The sequence below is a fragment of the Lacerta agilis genome, chromosome 4, assembly GCF_009819535.1.
Source record: "Lacerta agilis isolate rLacAgi1 chromosome 4, rLacAgi1.pri, whole genome shotgun sequence".
In the NCBI taxonomy this organism is placed as follows: domain Eukaryota; kingdom Metazoa; phylum Chordata; class Lepidosauria; order Squamata; family Lacertidae; genus Lacerta; species Lacerta agilis.
The window spans coordinates 27,578,574-27,600,098 of NC_046315.1; the positions used below are offsets into that span (position 1 = coordinate 27,578,574).

The 21,525-nt window shown below is 44.2% G+C and overlaps 1 protein-coding gene across 1 annotated transcript in view; it reads left to right on the top strand.

Annotated features, from left to right (window-relative positions):
• The window catches only part of ARHGAP31 (Rho GTPase activating protein 31), an 85,055-nt gene extending 65,850 nt beyond the window's left edge, over positions 1–19,205 (top strand). Inside the window, exons 6-12 of the mRNA XM_033146528.1 lie at positions 1,249–1,394; positions 3,108–3,306; positions 5,658–5,782; positions 6,781–6,840; positions 8,135–8,755; positions 10,158–10,447; positions 14,117–19,205. Of these exons, the coding sequence (XP_033002419.1) occupies positions 1,249–1,394; positions 3,108–3,306; positions 5,658–5,782; positions 6,781–6,840; positions 8,135–8,755; positions 10,158–10,447; positions 14,117–16,537 (3,862 nt within the window). The 3' untranslated portion in view covers positions 16,538–19,205. The remainder of the gene's footprint in view (positions 1–1,248; positions 1,395–3,107; positions 3,307–5,657; positions 5,783–6,780; positions 6,841–8,134; positions 8,756–10,157; positions 10,448–14,116) is intronic.
• Positions 19,206–21,525: the final 2,320 nt, after the last annotated feature.

Sequence of the window (21,525 nt, forward strand, 5' to 3'; positions counted from 1 at the left end):
TCAATCAATACATAAACTGAAATGCAGTCATGCTCTGAAATTTGCACTTCTCTGAATTTTGCATTGCAGTTCATCAATGACAGAAATGCATGCGTAACTGCATTTATTGTGAGAAAATATGCATAGAAATGCATACATTTGTGAAACTGTCATACAGAAATACAGAATATCAGGCTAAATTACACACAAAAATAAGTATAGTAAGAGGGATGTGCAGTAAAATGCTGGTGAATATTCATGAACTTAAAAAAAATGCACAAACAGTTGCAGAAATGTGGTGAACTGAATTTAAGATTAGAAAAAGAAATGGACACATTTGCCCTTCCCTAGTCCCAATGCCCTATGTCGCATCGGTGCCTCAGAAAACACCAGGTCTTTTGAGGGTATAAAATGCCTCCTAGACAGCTTGCAGCAGTATCATTTGCAGAAAGAGTGTTCCATTGAAGAATCTCTCATGCTTCCAGCCAGGCTTCCATTCCCTGCTCTTCTCGTTTTCCCCTGGGGTTGCTGTCCCACCAAAATCCATATACACTGCTTTGCAATGAGATTCTCCAGAAAAGTGGGATAAAACAAACAAACAAAAATCTATAAAATAGTAAAAGAAATGTGCTGCAGTCTAAAGATCTCTTCTTTGGTTCATTGCTGATAAGTCTGGGTCATAAATTTCTGTCTTCAGTCGACAAGTTAAAAGAGTGCTGTTCAGATAAGCATTTGATCAGAATACTCTTTGAAGTAATCTGAAATGATTTAGGCCCGTGCATTTGTTTCTGCTGATATGCTGGTGGTTCTTTTTCATTAGTTTTTTTTTTTTGGGGGGGGGGGGTTCTTACACTATTTTATTTGTTTAGTGTGTTTTAAAAGAACAGCTCTTCTTTATTTATTTATCATATACTTGCATCCCACCTTTCCTCTGTGGTGCTCAGCGTGATAATTATTAGCCGCACACTCACTCACATACTCACATATACACAGAGTTTGCATCTTTTAAAAAAACAAACAAAGCTGGATGTTAAATGAAAGGATGCATTTAACATCACATCTAGTTTGTGGGAGATATTGTGTGTGTGTGTGTGTGTGTGTGTGTGTGTGTGTGTGTACATACTAGGTACAGAGAAGACACTTCACTAGATGACCCTTGATGTCCCTTCCAACTCTACAATTCTAGGATTCTGAGATTCTTTGATCCTGTTCCTGACAAGCAATGGCTTGGGGATTGCTCTTCCAACCTCCTCCTTTACTGTGTCACAGGTCCAAGGAGATTGAGGCTGTAGGCTGCAATGGAGATGCAGCTTTCCTGGAGGTGCGAGTCCAGCAGCTGGTGTTTGAGTTCATACTGAACCATGTGGGCGAAATCTTCAGCGACAATGTCCCTGCCAAACCGAAGGAAAATGAGGGTGAGTCCTTCTGAGCTAATCCTTCCATGTCAGAAATGACCAATTCTGCATCCACAAGAAGCCACCCAGAGAACATTATGTTAATGGGGCAGCATGAAAACAGTCTTAATTTAAAAAATAATACAGGCATTTATTTATTTATTTATTTAGATTTCTTACCCGCTATTTCCCATTGGGTCCCAGGGTGGGTTACAACCATAAATACACAAATATTTTAAAAAAACCAGATGAAACAGTTTTTTTACAGCCATGAAATAAGAAAAGTGTAAATAGCGTTTAAAAAGCAAGTCTACATATAAAAAGAGTTGTATTTAGTTGCAATGCAAGAAGAAGAAGAAGAGTTTGGATTTGATATCCCGCTTTATCACTACCCGAAGGAGTCTCAAAGCGGCTAACATTCTCATTTCCCTTCCTCCCCCACAACAAACACTCTGTCGAGGTGTGTGGGGCTTAGAGACTTCAAAGAAGTGTGACTAGCCCAAGGTCACCCAGAAGCTGCATGTGGAGGAGCGGAGATGCGAACCCGGTTCACCAGATTACGAGGCTACCACTCTTAACCGCTACACCACACTGGCTCTCAGATGCAGACTGGGAGAAAGAGCTCTACTTAGAAGACTTGTTGAAAGAGGAAAGTCTTCGATAGGCACCAAAAGGCAACAGAGATGACACCCATCTAATATGTAACATATTACATATTACATAGTGTGGTGGCACCCAAAGGCGAGGTGCCATCATACTAACAGCTGCCTTGAGTAGCTAACTGAACTGGCTTTTGTGTGGTGGCCCCAATAGCATCTAAACAGACCCTAAGTATACTGTAGTTGTTGTTTTCAATTTATAGCCCATCGTGACATTTATAGACCATCACACACACACACACACCGTTTTTCTGCAAGGGAAGTTGAGGGGGTGAGTTTGCTTAACCATTGCTTTTCCTGTTTATCAGTGACTACTGTTGTTGTTAGTGAGAAGTGCTAAAGTACCAGCTCTGGAAAATGGCCTCCACAGAACTTTGGGCTTATTCACACTTTCTCTTGCCACACTGCTTTTCCCTTGGGGAAAACTGTTCTTTAGCCCTTAATTGGAGCAAACAGCAATTCAGGTTTTCTCTGGATTGATGTTTGCTCTGATTTAGCACTAAAGAGCAGGTTTTCCCTGAGAAATTAGTGGGGCAAGGGAAAAACAACATGGGCACATGCTTGGAAAGTGCTTTTTAGGCACAGAACAAGTGGAAGTGTGGTTCCCCCCCCCCCCCGTTCCAGACCTGGCACTTTGACACTTCCTGCTAACAATAGTTGTCATTGCTTAAATAGGAAAAGAGGCAGCAGTTTTCAGAACAAAATCCCCTGAAGTGATTGGGAGAGGAGGAGAAAGTTCATTCATGTCAAAGTTTGGAGCTGGAGCTGAGCCATCCTAAAGTTCAGTTCAGCAAGGATCTTCAGGCCTCGCATTTAGAAGATATGTGCCAAAGCACTATGGAGTTTGGCTCGTGACCAGGGACCTGCTGGGGTGGAAGGCAGGGGCAATGGATTAGATTGCTATGTAAGAGGAGAATTCAACAAACAAGCACGCTCCCCCAAAGATGTTTTTGCTGGAAGGGTTCAATCAGAAAAGAAAACGCTTGAGGGGCCCACTGAGAACCTTCCGTTCTCCCCCTCCGCTACTCTTAAAGCAGGCTGGGCTCTGCAATTTACTATCTCTGTCTCTTTCCAGAGAACAAGCCCATTATGAAGAGCTTGACGCTGCCCTCCACCTCTCTGCCAATGAAGCTGGTGAGTCTGGAAGAAGCACAGGCCCGGAGCCTGTCCGCCTGCCATCCTGCCCGCAAGGAGCGGAGGGAGAACAGTTTGCCAGAAATTGTGCCAGTCACAGGCTCCTTCTTCCACACCGTCCTCGACCTACCTGACAGCAAGTAAGTGGCTTCATCTCTCCGTTATCTGAAAGCTGGACTCAAAAGCTGGACTAGGCTTCCCTTTGTCACGTGAACATGGGGAGTGGAGACCAGAGGCTCTTCTAGCCAAGCATTGCTTCCTGTGATCCTCCGTGGCACTTCTAGTTGTTTTCCATTCTTTATTGCTTATCGGTGGAGACTTGGGGCATTATGGATGCAAAGCATGTGTGTCCCTACTGAGCTATGGCTCCCCACCAGTGTAAATGTCTCTTACTAGTCAGAAAAGAGAGAGACGAATATAGGCTTGTTTTGGAGAAATGGCTTTTCCCACTTTCCTTCATTTACAAGTTTTGATGAACGTGAGCTGAATGGCAATTGGTTCTTGAGACGTCTGTCGTAAGAGAGCCACCTGCTGGTGACCTGCCCCAATGACACATGCTGCATCTCTCTTTCTCGCTCGCTCGCTTCGTACCGTACCTCACAATTGTTCTTGTATGAGAAGGGCAGCTGAGAGGCCTACTTCTCATTCTGGGTGCACAATGCGGAGACTCTTGCAAGATGGCAGAAGTGCTAACGTGAGCCTTATGTCATCCGGCCTCCGTGGAGTTGTCAGCGCTGCTTTCAAGTTACTTAAATTACTGTGCCCAGGGTATTCAATCAAATATGTGGTGTGCAATAACTTACAGCCACTGCATAAGAAACATCTTTGTAAGACCATCGCAGGAAACTTATTAATCCAAAGAAGCATTAGCTTGAATGAGAGGCTGTGATGAATTTAGTCCTGAGAGGCCTGAGGTCATTTCACCTTATTTTGTGTATTACATTTCTATCCCGCCTTTCCTGCAAGTTGCTCAAGGTGGAAAACATGGTTCTCCCTCTCTCCAGTTTTTCCTCACAATAGCCCTGTGGGGTGGTAGTATAGGCTGAGAGAAAGTGACTGGCCCTGAATTGAAGAGACCAGTTGCCTCATGGGAAGGAAAAAGACAGAGAGAGGCAGGCAGAGAAAACATCAGGGCCTGCGTGCTCCAGTCAGACTCTCCTTCCTCCCACATGGCCAGCTAAGCATTGTATATCAAAACAGAATTGTAGAGTTGGAAGGGACCCCAAGGGTCATCTAGTCCAATGCCCTGCAATTCAGGAATCTCAAGTATCCATGGCAGAGGCCACCCAATCACTGCTTAAAAACCTCCAGTGAGGGAAAGTCCACCACCTTCCAAGGGAGTCTTTCCCACTGTGAATGTTAATAATTGGTATCTGAAGAAGTGTGCATGCACACGAAAGCTCATACCAAGAACAAACTTAGTTGGTCTCTGAGGTGCTACTGGAAAGAATTTTTTATTTTGTTTTGTTTTGATTATGACAGACCAACACGGCTACCTACCTGTAACTGGAAATAATTGGTATGTTGTAGAATATATTAGCAACTTCACATACATTATCATAGAAATCCTTATGGAACGTCTTGGCAACTTGTGAATAGGGATTTAAGGAGGTACTGGTTTCTGTTCTGCCCCGTATTCGCTGCATGCAGCTGTGTTTCTGTGCCACAGCAATTTGGCTTCAGACAAAAACCGCACTATTGCACTCGCTGTCCACTGTGCCAAAATTCTACATAATTTGTTGCATTATCATTACCTCATTCAGCGCCATTCATTTCAGTGCAAAGGAAACACAGGGCAAATGGGGGACAGGAGAAAGTCATCGACAACGTATGGTTTGCAAACTACAATTGATTTTTGTTCCAGACTTGGAATGAATAAGTGAACATCAGCAATTCCTGCTCTTGTTTTTGTCAGAATTCTCCAATATCTCTGCTGGTGACCCAGCAAACTGAATGCAGCCCATCAGCTATGTGTTCTCTGTGCGCGGCCCCTGCAGGCAGCAAAAACAGGAGGGTTATTGAGAGTTCCTATGTGCCACTATTCAAAACTGATAGGCTGCCTTCATGTTACATAGCCCTGCCTTATGACAAACAGCCCTGCTATGTCTACTCCAAATGTTAGAAAAACCTGAATCCTGGAACTAGAATAAAATATGCTGTAAATCTAATAAAGAATAATAATAGATATAATATGCAAATGTGTGCAATATGTGTGTGAGAGAGACATTCTTGATGCCCTGGTGTAATATTAAAGCTTGAATTTTTAAAGGCTGGTGATGCCTATTTCTGATTGAAAACGATGGGGCAAGTTGGCTCTACTCTTCCCTATATAAGACATGGAATATATATATATATATAGAGAGAGAGAGAGAGAGCACAAAGGTTTGCATGTTTGAATGCAATAAATAAAAAATGGAATGGAGACATCTGCAAGACAAATACATTGAGCCTACTTGCTTTTCTTAGAAATCGTAATAAATTTCTCTTCCAGAAGAAAGTTATCCACAAAATCCAAGAAGTGGAAGTCAATATTCAACCTGGGCCGGTCTGGATCAGAAGGCAAGACCAAACTGAGTCGAAATGGGAGTGTGTTTGTCCGAGGACAGAAGCTCTCTGGTAAGGATTGTTTGTGGCCCTCGCTGGGGGGACTTTTCCATTAGCTCAGCCTTGGCTCTCCTTCTTTGTGTAGTACAGAAATGTTCCACCACATTGCAAGGGGGCATTCATGCTAATAAAGCTAGAAGGATTTCAGAAATGGCATGAAAGGCTTTTGAAGGGAGCAGAGGGGAGATCGCATGTCTAACCTCATGCGTCATACGGAGTATCACTTCAGTGGGACAATGAGAGGCAGTCATAGCAAAAGACTCTGAATACGCCCCATTATAGTACTGGGGTGAACATGCATCTCTTCAACCAGCTACATGCAAACAGCTAGAGAGGTCAAATATTTGTGCCAGAGCTCTGTTACTAGGAATATGTATCTGCCAGTCATTTTAGCAAGGATTGGTCCCAAAATATACTGGGGAAAGTTGGTGGAGTCTGCACTTTGTATTGATTTGTGCTCCTGATGAAAGATCTACTTACGGGGAAATTAACATCTCATTAAAGCTATACTAGGTCCCCTACATTGTCCCTTGCGGTGAAATAGCAAAGAGATACAACTGATATTATCTGCATGTTTACAGTTACAGATGTGTGTCTTCAGTAAACAAAAGGTGTCCAAACAGAAGCTGCCAAACTCTTTGAATGGTGAACTATGCACCATTATGCAAGTTTGAGAATTAGTGGTTTGGAAAAACCCTATAAAAAATTCACTTGTATTTGGGCAGATAAACATGCCAAACATGTAATGTCCCTTTTCAGCAAGGTAGGAAAATAACTGTGGAAATACAGTAACAGGAAAGAGTTCATACTTCCCTAGTCTGACATTCTTAGCTTCAAATCACAGATGAAGCTGCTGTGAGTTTTCCCTGGAGAATAAACCCTTTTCTACATTGCTGCTGCACTTGGAAAAGTTAGTTTCCATGTAATTGCACTGTATTCTGGAGTTACACTTCAATCTCCCAAAAACACATAGCACTAAATTAAGTGTGTTATAACCTTTCTTCCTACAGAAAAAGTCACCATTCGGCCAGCTAAAAGCATGGACTCCTTGTGTTCACTTCCAGTAGAAGGTGAGATTTTGTTGGCATGCACATGAGAGGTTGTTACAGCTGCCTTTGTGGGTTTTTTTTAATGTATATGTTTGTTCACAATAATATGTTTGTTTATTTAATATCCCAAGAGTTTTGCATGCTCTTGTGTGTATGCAAATGTGTTTCTGTTCACAGAATCAGAGGCTTGGAAGGCCACCAAAAGACAGCCAGTCCAATCCCAGCCAAAGACAGTGTGGGGCCAACCCCTTGCCTCCCCTCCTGCTCATCACCCAACCAGCTTGCTGCAATTAAAAAGCAACACAGTTGTATAATAAAAATACAAGAAAGCAGGACAGAACACAATTCTGAAAAATCTAACATGCCTGGGCAAATAGAAAGGCACTAAAAGGTTTGCCGTGCCAGCACTAGATGAGCCTAGATGGAGGGCATTCCAAAAATGGGGCACCAACACAGAAAAGGCCCCCTCTTCTGTAGAAGTGTAGTGTAAAGGTAAAGGTAAAGGGACCCTTGACCGTGAGGTCCAGTCGCAAACGACTCTGGGGTTGCAGCGCTCATCTCACTTTACTGGCCAAGGGAGCCGGCGTACAGCTTCCAGGTCATGTGGCCAGCATGACTAAGCTGCTTCTGGTGAAGCAGAGCAGCGCACGGAAATGCCGTTTACCTTCCCGCTGGAGTGGTATCGATTTATCTACTTGCACTTTGACGTGCTTTCGAACTGCTAGGTTGGCAGAGCAGGGACTGAGACGGAAGCACGCCCCATCGCGGGGATTCGAACCGCTGACCTTCTGATTGGCAAGCCCTAGGCTCTGTGGTTTTAGACCACAGTGCCAACTGCATCACATAGAAGTGTAGTGTACCTCTACTAAAAAGGGAACCATGAGCAAGGCCTCTTCAAAAGGTCCTAAGGCCTGGGCAGGCTGCTATGGGAAGAGGCACTCCCTGGGGTATTTAAGTCCTATGCCATTTAGGGCTTTTAAAGGTAGTTACCAGCACCTGAACTCGGACTTCGAAATAAAGAGTCAATGCAGATCTTTCAAAATAGGTATCCCCTCAATCAAAACCAGGGTCTCTGGGCTGTACTACCCAGAAGTAAAATTCCTCCCTCTTCCAAATAATGGAAGGTCCTTTCCTACCATTGGCCATCGTAGGAAAGGGAATGTTGGCCTTGATACCCCTTTGATCTGTTCTGGCTGGGGGACCCAGAAGAACTCTATCTGACTGATGGCTCTCGCCCCGTCTTCCCCAGATGTTCTTGGAATAAGAGGGTACCTTTGGCAATACTCTGTGGCTTTGCTCTCTCTCCCTTCTGCAGGAGATGATGAGAAGGGCCACTTCAAGCGCACTGTTGTGGCTGGAGGGTTCTTCGTTCCAGTGATGAAACCACGGACAGGGGGCCCAAGCAGCTCATCAGACCTCAGCAGACAGGAGAGCGAATGGGATCCAAAGGGTGCTGTGAAAGGAGCAGAAGGAGGTTTGGAGGATGGTGGGCAGAACGATGCCACCCGGTCTACTCATGTCAGACCACTTCCTGAGCAACTGAAAGTGGTCCGTGCCATAGAAGACCCAGAGAACGAGCAAACGTCCCCGAAGATGTGCCGTATGTTCTACACTTCCAATGATGGAACAGCTAAATCGGGGTTCCACGGGACCCTCTTCCCCCTGGAAGCCTCCCCTCGCCACCAACGCAAAGCCCTGAACATTTCAGAGCCCTTTGCTGTGTCGGTGCCCCTTCGGGTGTCTGCCGTCATCAGTATCAACAGCACCCCTTGCCGCATGCCTGCTAAGGAGAAGCCCGCCTTCTCGAGCCTACAGGAATCTTCTTTCTTGGGGCTGGACAGCGCCGCTTCCACAATCCCAGAAGCAGACAGCCACACCAAGCCAGAGCATACCACCCTCAAGGAAGAAAAGAAGCCTGAGTCCAAAGCAGTAGAAGGTAAGTAGAAGGCTGCAGCAATTTGAGCAGAGAACACCCCCCATCATTCAGCCCAGAGACACTGAGGTCCAGCTCCAAGGGCCTTCTGGCAGTTCCCTCCTTGCGAGAAGTGAAGTTACAGGGAACCAGGCAGAGGGCCTTCTCGGGAGTGGCGTCCGCCCTGTGGAACTCCCTCCCATCAGATGTCAAGGAAATAAACAACTATCTGACTTTAAGAAGACATCTGAAGGCAACCCTATTTAGGGAAGTTTTTAATGTTTGATGTTTTATCATGCTTTTAATATTCTGTTGGGAGCTACCCAGAGTGGCAGATGTACGGGGTATAAATAGTAGTAGTAGTAGTAGTAGTAGTAGTAGTAGTAATAATAATATATTATTATTATTATTATTATTATTATTATTCCCACATAGTCATTAAAGGACTTTGAAAGAATCACTCCCAAAAGCATACTAAGAGAAATGGTTAAACATACTGATATATGACAGTTTTTGAAATAAGGATGGAGCTATGTAGAGGCATTGACTGGCTTCATGGTTTTTCCCACGTCGTGATTTTTGCTGGTGCCGGCTCTTGTGATTTGCTGTCCCCTGTAGGAGGCAGGGGAGAGCTGAGGAGGCAGAATTAACAGGGGCTGCAGGAATTGAGAGAAGCATTGGTTGGCTTCATGATTTTCCCCACATTGCGATTTTTGCATAGCATGTGCATGCATGCACACGCACACACCATGGTTAAGTGATATATTCCCAGGTCAAAAATTATGAAATTGCTATCGCAATATGGACTTCAAACTGGGTTTGGACGATATATCGATACATTGCCCAGCCCTAGTGCTTACAGACAGTATTGTGCAGCACCCACACAATGTTGGCATCAAAATGTCAGCCCATATTCCCACCCCCACCATGTTTAATCCAGATTCAACCCCCAAGCAGCTTGCGAATTAAGCCCCTGTCTGGAAGAACCCCGTGCTATGAATGTACAGCTGTCTCTTGTGAAACACATCACTGAACAGAACACTCAGTTCAAAAGAGGTGCAATAGACCCAACCCACTTATTTAGGAACACTCACCCATTGAAATTAATGAGATTTATTTCTGAATAGACATAAGTGTGCTTAAGCCCATTGAAATCATGGTTAGCTCTCATGTAGGCGTGTGGCTGCCTTGGCTATTGCAAAATTTTATTTGTATAAATCTCTTTTTCTTTTTTTAGTCTATTTTGAACTTATTGCAGTAAAAATAAAGAAAAGAGGGGGGAAGTCAATGGGAGCTATGGAGAGAAGCCCATGCTGAAAGCTCAGGCCACCTTGTGGCAATCTTCACCTTTTACTTACACCATTTCTGGGTCCACCACCCCATCCCAATGAAATTTTTAAGGCTCTTCTTTTTGCTTCTGATACAGATTCTGTTACTGAGGAACCAACATTAGCCAACAAGCTGGAGTCCACAAATGCCTCTCAGCCAACAATGAAAACTTGGGAGGCAAAGAGCAATGGCAGCAGCTGCAGCCAAGATTCAGAAGATAAACAGGGACTGGAACCAAAGCAGCAAATCAAGATCCCAACGAGCCAGCCACAGGCAGGCCAAGCAAGCCAGGACCAACCAGGGATGAAGGACAAGCCAGAGCAAGACTGCTGGATGCAGGAAGAGACAAGGGATAAAGTGGAAAACACCTCGCTTTTAAAGGAGCCGGTAAGAAGGTGTTCAACCTAGGGGTGGGACAGTTTTCAGTTTCAGTTTCCCATTTTCCCACTCTTAAATACAGCTCCTGACATTTCACATCCATTTGTGAAAGGAGATTAAGTCCTCCCCAAAATTCATCAGCATTTTAATGCACATTTCTCTCATTTTAAATACGATTTTGCCAGTTATATGCACATTTTTGCAGGCAATTTCCCCTGATATGTGCATCTTTGTGCCCTCTTAGTATACTGTGGTGCCTCTGGTTATGAACACTTCCGGTTACGCATGCTTTGGGTTATGAGCCCCTGGTTGTGAACTTTGCCCCGGGATATGAGTGGAAATCGCACGCCAGAGGCGTGCGTGCAGTTGGAGGCCCCATTAGCAAAAGCACGCCTCAGGATAAGAATGGTTTCAGCTTAAGAACAGACCTCTGGAATGAATTAAGTTCGTAACCAGAGGTACCACTGTACACATTTTAAATAGACATTTTGTTGGAGAACAAAATGTACAAAATTTGTACAGTGGAAGATTCAGAGAACTGCGAATTTCAAAGGATTTCTGTGTTTTGGTTCACGCTTTTTGTGGGAAATGTACATTAGATAGACTTGCATCAAATGCAAGCTAAACCAAAATCCCCTCCCTCTCCCTTTGCTGGAGCCCACCCCAGCCCCTCCAGCTGGTGGTGCAGCAATAAAACTGACGGCACATTCACAAAGCTAAGCAGCATCTGGTATGGTTGCAAATTGGATGAGGGACTGCGTGTTTGAGATTCCTGCTTTGCAGGAACTTATACTAGATGACCCTTGGGGTCCCATCCAACTCTATGATTACATGATCATCTGAACTGGTTGAGAAATGTCTCACCACTTTGCTAAGAAGCTTGTTTTCTCTGCAACTCCCATTGGCAATACCTTCTTTTTTTATTGTACCACCTTCCAGCAAACGCCTGTCAACTTTATAGTTCATTGTTTTGCGTGTACCCCTTACCAAGCAGTCCTAGACCTGTCTCCTTTCAGTTAAAAGCCTCTGTAAGCCTCCTTGGCTTAAAGTCTTCCTCCAGTGCTCCCTGCTACAATAGCTTTACTTACCTGGTGCTGCCTCCACTCTTTGGATTGCTGCATTGTCCCCAGATGTGGCTTAAAGTCCCATTGAGAAAAACCTCTGGCTGAACCAAGCAGGTCTGGGTCTGGCCAGTGCTCGGAAACTGTTAGCCCACTTGGTAGAACATGAGACTCTTAATCTCAGGGTTGTGGGTTTGAGCCCCACATTGGGTAAAAAACAAATTATTGCATTGCAGGGGGTTGGACTAGATGACCCTCATGGTCCCTTCTAACTCATCAATTCTATGATTCTGTGAATGCCACTTTTGAGTTCCATGGTGGAAGAAAGGGAGGGTATAAATGTAATTAATCCATTTTTCAATAATTGTGTCTTTAGGTTTTATGCTTCCAGCTGATCATTTTATTATTATTTGGGAACCAATGCATGTTAATTATCCAGATTAGTCAGCAATGCATGCTAACTGTCAGGTGGTTCACACTGTCCTAGCCTAATGTTTGTCTGGAAACTGCTGTCTCAATTCTGCTGGCCCACATTTGGAAGTTAAGGAAAGAACTCTCAATCACAAAAGAGCAATTGAATATGATTGGACAAACCATGCAAGCTCAAACAGAAAGTCTAACACTGATCCAAAAACAATAACTTACAATGAAAAGTCTAATTATTTGCCAATACTGTGGTGCTGTGAGTTAAACCACAGAGCCTAGGGCTTACTGATCAGAAGGTCGGCGGTTTGAATCCCCACGACGGGGTGAGCTCCTGTTGCTCAGTCCCAGCTCCTGCCCACCTAGCAGTTCGAAAGCACGTCAAAGTGCAAGTAGATAAATAGGTACCGCTCCGGCGGGAAGGTAAACGGCGTTTCCGTGTACTGCTCTGGTTTGCCAGAAGCGGCTTTGTCATGCTGGCCACATGACCCAGAAGCTTTATGCTGGATCCCTCGGCCATTAACGCGAGAGTCGGACACAACTGGACCCTTTACCTTTACCTTTACTGTCTGACTCCGACTAATATTAGGGTCAGCCCTGTCAGGATTTGTGTTGGAGTCATGGCCTGACACAAAAGACTGCCTGCTTTCTGTCCATCCTAGGGATCATTAGGAAAGTAATAGAAAACAAAACTGCTGATATCATAATGCCATTATACAAATCTACAATACAACTGTACTTTGGGTACTATGTGCACTTCTGGTCGCCTCACATCAAAAAGGATATTGTGGAGTTGAAAAAGTTTCAAAAATAGGCAACCAAAATGATCGAGCCACTCCCTTATGAGGACAGGTTGCAGGGTTTGGGGGTTTTTAGTTTAGAAAAGAGGCAGGTGAAAAGTTTTTAACATCATAAACAGGTGACTGTGGTGCAATTATTCTCCCAAGTTGCAGAAAAAGGTAGATCAGGATCAGTATATATGCATTTTGGAGGCTGTGGTGGCAGGTGGTCACAGCTGCCCTTTGAAGTAATTTTGGGGGAAATGATTTCAGGGGTGTGTGGGATGCAAAACTTATTCCTACCTCTCCAGAGCTCCCCAACATGTCTTGCGTTTTTAACATTTGGTTCCAAATTGAGCAGCATAGACAAGTAATTAAGATTTCTACCGTCAGTGGGCATGAACTTCAATTTGTCTGTATTTACTTAATGTGATGTTTGATGCGCCATGTTTTTTTTTGCTTTTGTTTTTTGAAATAGAAAAGGGTAATGCAACGCCTGAAGGAAATTTGTTTTTCTTTCAGCATGGTACATGCTTTAACTGCTGTGCTGCTGTAAATTGCATTTGAAAATCCGTATGTTAAAGAACGTCTAGTTTTAACAAGATGGTGTGTGTTCAGGGCCGGCCCTACCATTGGGCGACAGATGCTAGGGATGTGGAATGGTGTTGAAAATCAGTGCTGTGTATGCCACACAGCCTACCCTGCATTCCTTAAGCTAGCTTGCTTCCATTAGGTGCTATAGAAGATGCTGCCCTATCCAGCATGCTGAAGTAAGATCCAACTGCCAGTCCAGTCAGCTTCTGTACATAGAACAGGCACAAGATGGGCACCATCTTGTTTTCGCACCTCAGGCAGCAAAATGTCTTGTGCCAGTCTTGCATGCGTGATTTAGTAAGGTAGGTAGGTTTTGTACAATGATTAAAAACAACAGAACTGTACCACAGTGACAACCATAATAAGCTTAAGAGACAACCAGCATTAAATGAAAATACCCCAAGGAGCACAGAACTACATCAAATACTTACATTAAAAGCACCAACCACGTCACAGGGACATAAAACCAGATCTTAAAAGACAGAAAAGTCTTGCGTTGGTTCCAAAAAGCCAACAGTGTGAAAGCCAGGTGAGTTTCCCAGGGAGGGCAGTTCTGTAGCCAACGCTATCACTAAACAGACTTCATCTGAGCTCCATCTTGAGGGGAACGTGAAGAAGTATTTCTCTAGTTTACATGTATATGTGTGTGTAAGTATTTGTGTGCTTCTGTATGTGCATGTGCTCATATGTGTAGATTAACTTATTTATTACCCAGAATGCAGCATGTAGGAAAGAATGTGATTGTTTGTGATGAAAGGGAGAGCAAACTGCCAAGAGGGAGAGTTTCTGATAATGCTGGTTTTATTTTTATTTCTGTTCAGGTTCATGGCAGTCATCCCAGTGCCTCAATGAAACCTCTGTGGCCAGAAATTCAACAAGAGCTGAAAATTGTTGAATCTGAAGAGGAGCTGCCACTTGCCCTGGAGACAGGCCAGCAACAGCGCGACCTTAAACCCAATGCTTCACTGATTTCAACCTTGGAAGCAAACAGTTCTGGGCTGCCTGTGACGCCACCAGAAGAAGAAAGCATGGTGAGAAATCCACCAGTCGCACCTCACATTTATTCGTTTAGTGTTCCCTCCAAAGGATCAAAGGACTCACCTGTTTGTGATTCTGAACTATCCCCAAAGCAAGATGGTGCTTCTTCCACTTCATTAAAACTGGAAAATATCCCATGTGGGAAACCTTGTCCAAAGGACTGTTTAGAAACAGAGGACATCAGGTGTGTCCATCCATCTCAGCCTGACGATTGGAAACTTCCATCAGATCCACAAGAAAACGTGTCTCTTTTGAGAGATGAGTCTTCGTTTGCTGAAGAAAAGTGTCTAGACCAACCAAAGTGGGAAAGTAGTGAATGGCTTCTTCACAGGGAGAAGGAAGGTCCTGCTGTGACCCAGGCAGCAATAAATGATCAAGTGCTTTTAGGGAGCGGAGGCCTACAGAGTTCAGTTACCTTAAGTGGAGTTGGAGCCCACCAGCTCAAGGAATGTAAACTGAAGAATCGAGCTCGAGACTCTCTTGACCACCAAGAGGAAGATACATGGGTGGACCATGTTCAGAGCTTAGAGTTGGTGGAGCCATGGGAAGAGCACCAGTGGGTCACCAGCCCACTCCATTCCCCTACCTTCAAGGACACCCAAGGAAAGGCACTTCATGAGTTTCAGCCACAGAATCAAGGAGGGACCAGGAGCCATTTCAAGAAGCCATGTTTCAATCGTAGCTTTTCCTTAGACAGTAAAGACTTTGTGAAGAGGCACCGGGCTATCCAGCTGCCTTTTGAGAGCACAGATGTGGAGCATCTTTGTGGTGATATCCGATTAGGGGTCAAGCAACCCTCACAAACAGAGTGGAGAGAAAGTGACGGAGGAGAAGCTTGGCTGAATCGTCCAGAGTTGGTTTCTAAGCCACATGAGACAAGCAGGAGACTTCTGAGCCACGAAGCAGGCTTTGCAGCCAGAGAACTGTCATCCAGCCATGACAGGGTCAACCCTGTTGCTCACAAAAAGTCAGGTGAGAAGGAAGCATACGAGGACAAAGAAGACCAGGGATTTTCAAAGCCTGAGTCCCCTTTGCCACAATATAATACTGAGAACAGTTCCTTGAATTTAATCAGCACAGAAAAAGATGTACCCAGTATTCAACAAGCTGATAGTCCTGGAACCTCTGCCACAAAAGATCTATGTTCTGTCAAGGAGTCACAGACCGGTAAAGGTGAAGACATCCCACGAAAAGGGAGGCCAAGGCCTTCTTCTCTCAATTTGGATTCCGTCCTACCCGCAACCAACCTTTTTAATTTTGAGAGTCTTTCTGTGCCCACCCCACCCAGGCACTTCCTGTGTGGGCAAAAGGAAGTTAAGACGAGTGACTCTGTGCCATCACTCCCTGTGGCCTGTCCAAGCAAAAACAAAGCTGACCTTTGGGGTTCTCACTTTGACCCCCAAGACGTAGACCTAGACTACATAATGATGGCTCATGCTACTACTGGTCGCCGCAACTCTGCTCCAGTGAGCGTCTCGGCAGTGAGAACCTCTTTCATGGTTAAGATGTGCCAGGCTAGAGCTGTGCCGGTTATACCACCTAAGATTCAATACACACAGGTCCCGCAGCCCCTGCAGACACAGAACCCCAACTGCAGGACGCCAGAGAGTAAAGAAACAGAAGCCAATGTAGGTCAACGCAAGTCAACTGAAAATGCTCAGGGTCAGCTGCAACCTCCAAAGAGTCCACCAGTAGAAAGGAAGGGGAAGGAAAATAATAATGCAGCCTTTATAGATTCAACGGCAAGTAGAAAGGCAGAACCATCCTTTGCCAATCATAATTCCACGCAGGATGCACCAGTTTTTCGTCGGAAACGCAGCTCTGAAGGGGAATCTACAGGGGACAATCCCCAGTCCTCAAAAATGGAGAGGTCTTCAGGGGTTTCTAAGCCTTCTTATAGATCTAGACCAGGAAGGCCTCAGAGTCTTATATTATTTAGTCCTCCCTTTCCCATCATGGACCATCCTTCCTCCTCTGCAGACTCCAGAGTGTTGCTTTCTCCCATAAGAAGCCCCTTACAGACCCCTTCTCCAAGCCCCATTTCCAGTGATTTGTCAGGGACAGCTTCAGAGGGGGTCACACTTCGGAACAAGATGACCATTCCAAAGAATGGCCAAAGACTAGAGACTTCCACAAGCTGCTTCTACCAACCCCAGAGGAGGTCTGTGATTCTGGATGGTAGAAGTGGGAGACAGATAGAATAAGGCCTATTCCCTTCACCTCTCTTCCCTGGTGGATGAGATGGGGTGGTCACACGGAGAACTGTGATTATTGTTAAACCCATACTACTCAAAAAGTACTTCCTTTGTCATTTCCAATAATCCCTTATTTTACTGATTGTCACTTGGATGATTGATAGAATGTTTAGTCGGTTTGACCTTGAGTCTACCTTGGCAAAAGGTGTGTCAATGAAAGCAAAATTATGTGGAAAGAAAATAAGAGATCAATCCTTGTTATGTTAGCCAAAGTTATGCCCTCCAGACTCTTCCTCGTCCTTTCAGCTTTCCAGCAACAGAGAACAATCACAAGAATCATCTCAGCAACTAATGCTCCGTTCCTCACCGTGTTCCTGAAATGGCTTCCTTGTTGATCTTGATTTGTCGTATTCCTGGGGTTCCAGTCCACATCTGTATTAAAAGGTTATAGGCTTTCCCTTCCCTTTGTACTTGTTTATGCACAGACTTACTGTAATGAGAGTTATGTGCTCAATGGGCACTCAGCTAAGTGGTTTAAGAGGAATGATGATGCATTTCAGCTAAAGCTTTCTTTGATAGCCTGCCATTGCCATTAAGCACCTGTTTGTGTCTACAGTCCTATTCCCCTAGCACCTGTTTCTTCATAATTTTTGATAATTTAGAGCTAACTGCAGAGTTCTTATATTAATTGTCTACAAGGATTTGTGCAAATAGCCATGTAAGCTACCAAATGACACACAGTGATTGGCAGAGTTAGCGATGCAGTAGCTGGGACAGATCCCACCATAGTGCTGACTCTATTGACCCTATCCAAAAAGCACTGCATTTCCCCCCTCCTGCTAGTTTTTCTGCAGTATCAGGCGCAGGTCTTGGTAGCTGCTGAAGCAAGGGGTGGACAGAGCAGTTGCAATAAGCTGCAACCTAACTGCATTTCCTGTATTTTCATAGTGTGCTGCTCTTTATTTGAAGACATCACAGCATGGTTCTTCTTCTCTCTTTCAAGAAGTGTTGCTGCTGCTTGCTCAAAATAAGCTTGTTCTTTAAGCTGCCACTCACTCTGCATAATCAGGGCTGTAGGTGGTGAGAAACAGTTGTAGAGTCTGATTAGCGAAGAAATCCCCATGCTAATTCGCAATTGTGAGTCACTAAGTTGGAACTGGGAGCCTTGAAAGCATCTGAAAGCTGGGTGAATTAAAAATGTTACATTTTGTTTTCTCATAGATCAGGGCCCAGGTCACAACATTGCATTTTCGAGTTACATTTTCCCAGGGTGCATTTGGGTTGGATCTGTGACTTGGCTACAGGCAGTAAAAATGTAGATAAGCTATGTTGTAGTGAGTGTTGGCATGCAAAATGGAAGTGGCAGCATGATGGAAGAGCCTTGCTTGTACTGGAGAGCGGCACTTTGTGCCAAGATTCTGTAGTGACAGGGAGGTGCATGAATTATCTACTGTGATGCACGTGCTTCTTCCTAGAATTTCCAACCCTGATGATGAAGAACTGAATTTCACGATGGCTGCTTCATGAAACACAATGGGTACCTCTTCTCTGAGGCTTCAGAGATCTAGATGTCATTTGGGGTACCCTAACTTTGCCTTGCAACCAAAACTTTGTGGGAGCACTTGAAAGATTATGGTAAGAGTAGATCTGAGCACCATCAGTCCCAGAGCATTGTTTGCCTGTTTGTAAAGAAGGAAAGGTCCGTGCTGCCTTTCCTTTTTGCTCATTTTTATAAAATGAAAATGATCTTCTTGGCTTGACCATAAAGAAACTCGGCTAAACAAATACTAGGTATTATGGCTTTTTAGATCGATCCACAAGGTAACTCAAGGTTGTTTGTGCATTGAGCATAAATGTGGGGGGCATCTGCTAGGGGTTTTGTATCCTCCAGTTTGGTCGGGCCACAGTATGCTGCTTATAAGATCTGGGAAAGAGGGTGAAGAAGAGATGGAATTGTTTGGTTTTTGCTGCTGCTGTTTATTGTAGCTTAAGTAGTATCATGAGGTTGTGCTCTTTGGTAGAAATAAGGAAGGATCAGTGTAGGAGTGAAACAGGTGGTCTGAACAGGGGGAAGTGGGTTAGTTTATCATTCCACTATCTGAATAGTGGGAAGAGTTCACTGGTTCAAATTGTGGCAGAAGAGTTACTTATCTAAATGAGAAGGGACGTAGAGCAAAATTCGTCTGGTTGGAAGGAATCGTCCCTTCATCTAATCCAAAGGTAGCCAGCATTGTACCCTCCTTATGTTGTTGCACTCAACTCCCATCACCCCCTGATTATTGGCCATGCTGACAGGGGCTGATGGAAGTTGTAGTCCATTAACACCTGCAGCACACCACCTTGGTTTCCCCCTTGGTCGAAACGAAACCTAGGACTTGCATAAAACCTAGAGCATTGACTGTTTTGCCAAGAGCAGAGAAGTTTTCCAAAGCAGTGTTTCTGTACGTTAAAATGCTTTTGAGTATTTCAGGTAAGAAAATGCAGAAGGGTCTGAGCAGCTTCCCACTGACCAATCCCCCCTCCTCTGCCCCACGGAAGTTGCAACCAAAAGTTATAGCTGGCTTTTCCTCTCTTCAGAGTTTTAAAATAGCTGTATTGATTAATATTATGCTAAATTTATATATAAACAGAACGTATATAAATATATTAAAGTGTAATTAAAAACTAAGAAATTGTCTCCGAGCAGCATTCGTTACACCTGCAAATCTTGGGTGGATCCAGTGTACAAAAATGGCTTTTTTGTTGTTGAAAACTCCTCCTGTGCAAGTTTTCCAAAACTTTTCTAAAGAAGGCAAGCAATGGGACCACAAGACCAACCTTTCAAGCCCCCCCCCCCCCCCCGTCTCTTCTCCTGCATTGCCCTTAATGGCAGTTTGAGCCTACCAAGCAGCTGAACAGTAATTGAAGTTTATCATCATTCTATTGAATCTATCATCTATTGAAGTTTATCATCAGCAGTTGTATCCTGGAAGGAGAAGTGCAAGTTACCACATGTCTGCACACCAACATTTCCCCCTCCCAGTGGTTTTCTGCAATGAAATGAGAGCACATTTTTCTTAATGGTAGGACAGTGTTCACAATCCTCCCAAAAGATGCAGCATAGGTTTTGCTGCAATTTCTTGCCAAGTTCAGTACTCGAGAATGAATATTTATTGATGGCTCAACACTGCAACACATTTGATGGTTCAGGGTTTTCCTTGCCTTTACAGCTCTATAGGAACACAGGAAGCTGCTTCATACCAAGTTAAACTACCGGTATATATCCATCCAGTTTAGTATTGTTTACTCTTGCCTGGCAGCAGTTTTCTAGGATCCCAGGTACAGTGCTCTTTTACATCACTGCCTTCCTAATATTTGAACACACACACACACAAACACACACACACACACACACACACACACACACACACACGAGATGAAGTGAGGAGGGGTAAACTCAAGAGATAAATATATATCTTTATTCCAAGAAAAAGGTGCTCAAACCTATGGCTTATCCACACTTCCTCTTTTCCCACTGCTTTTCCCTGGGGGGGAAACCTGCTCTTTAGTGCTCAATCAGAGCAAACTGCAAATTAGGTTTATCTGGATTAACATTTGCTCTGATTGAGCTCTAAAGAGTGGGTTTTCTCTGGGAAAGGAATAGGGTAAGGGGGAAACTGGTCTGACCCATGCTTTCTAGGCACAGAATAAGCAGAAGTGTGTAGTTTCTCCTATATCCATTAAATTCAGTGTAGGGAGGGGGAGAGAGAGAGAGAGAGAGAGAGAGAGAGAGAGAGAGAGAGAGAGAGAGAGAGAGAGAGAGAGAGAGACCATCACAGTGTGATGAGGTCTGGAACATGCATGAATGTGTTGTGTTTTCATTGGTAGCCCTGGTGGGTATTGTTTTCAAGGTTCGTTGTTGTTCCTGTAGGCTATCTATTTCAGCGCTTTTATTGCTTTAGAGTTTTGCTAAGTCTCAACCATGAGATTAAACTGGAGGTTTTTTTTTTAATTAAAAACAACAACATATGAAATGTGTCCTTGTGGTATTTGAAGATTAGTTATTTGTTGCAATCTCGGTGAACGCAGAGAACTGCTTCTGTTGAGGTCTCTATTATTTGACTAGCTAGCCCAAAGCACCATGGGATTTGGAACTGATCCATCAGTAGTTATATAATACAAAAAAACTGACTCCAGATGTTCAGGAACCCAGCTTTCTTTGGGGGGGGGGCGGCGACAAGGTTTGCATGTGTCTGGAATTTGTAAATAAAATAAATGGGTCTGAAGCAATTATCATCTCCCTAGAAATAAGCGTGTGTGTGTGTTGCATCTTGGGAAAAGTAACGTTCCAGAAATGGGGCTCTGCTTCATTTGGGTGTTTGGAAAAAGTCGTTTGTCTATGCAAAGTTAGGCAAGGAAGCACCTCCCCCCTCAGCCATTTCACTTTCCCTATATTCACAAAACCAAATATATGTGGCACCATCAGAAAACTTTTTCGGAACGAGGGCAACACCTCTTGTTCTCATTTGTGTTCCACTTTGTGCCATTGTCATGTAGGGAAATTTAAGAGAATGCAGGCTGATGTGATGCCATCACTCTGCATGGCCCCTGATTGGTTGGGATTTTCCTAGGGAGAATAGACAGCTCTCTGAATGTGAAAAGAAGAGTACTTTGGAACAGAGTTATTAGCCCTGAACAGTGAACAGAATGCTCGACCACAGAGATGCATTGTGGTTCATTTATTCAGACAAACCTGTGGGCAGGAGTCCAAGAAGGGAAAGTCAATTGGTCTGTGTGGCAATTCTGCCGCCCTTTGCGGACTGAGGCTCCTTGTGGTACCCTGGCTCCCTCCGTATAGTCCCCTGAAGGAAAATTAGCAGCATGTCTTTCGTCACTGTTTCCACAGCAACCTGAATAAATCGAATGCTACATTCTGTGGTAGCTGATCCTCACACCTTTATACAAAGCATCCATCTTGACTGCTGTCACACCAGCTTTTGAATAGGAGTGATTTAGTG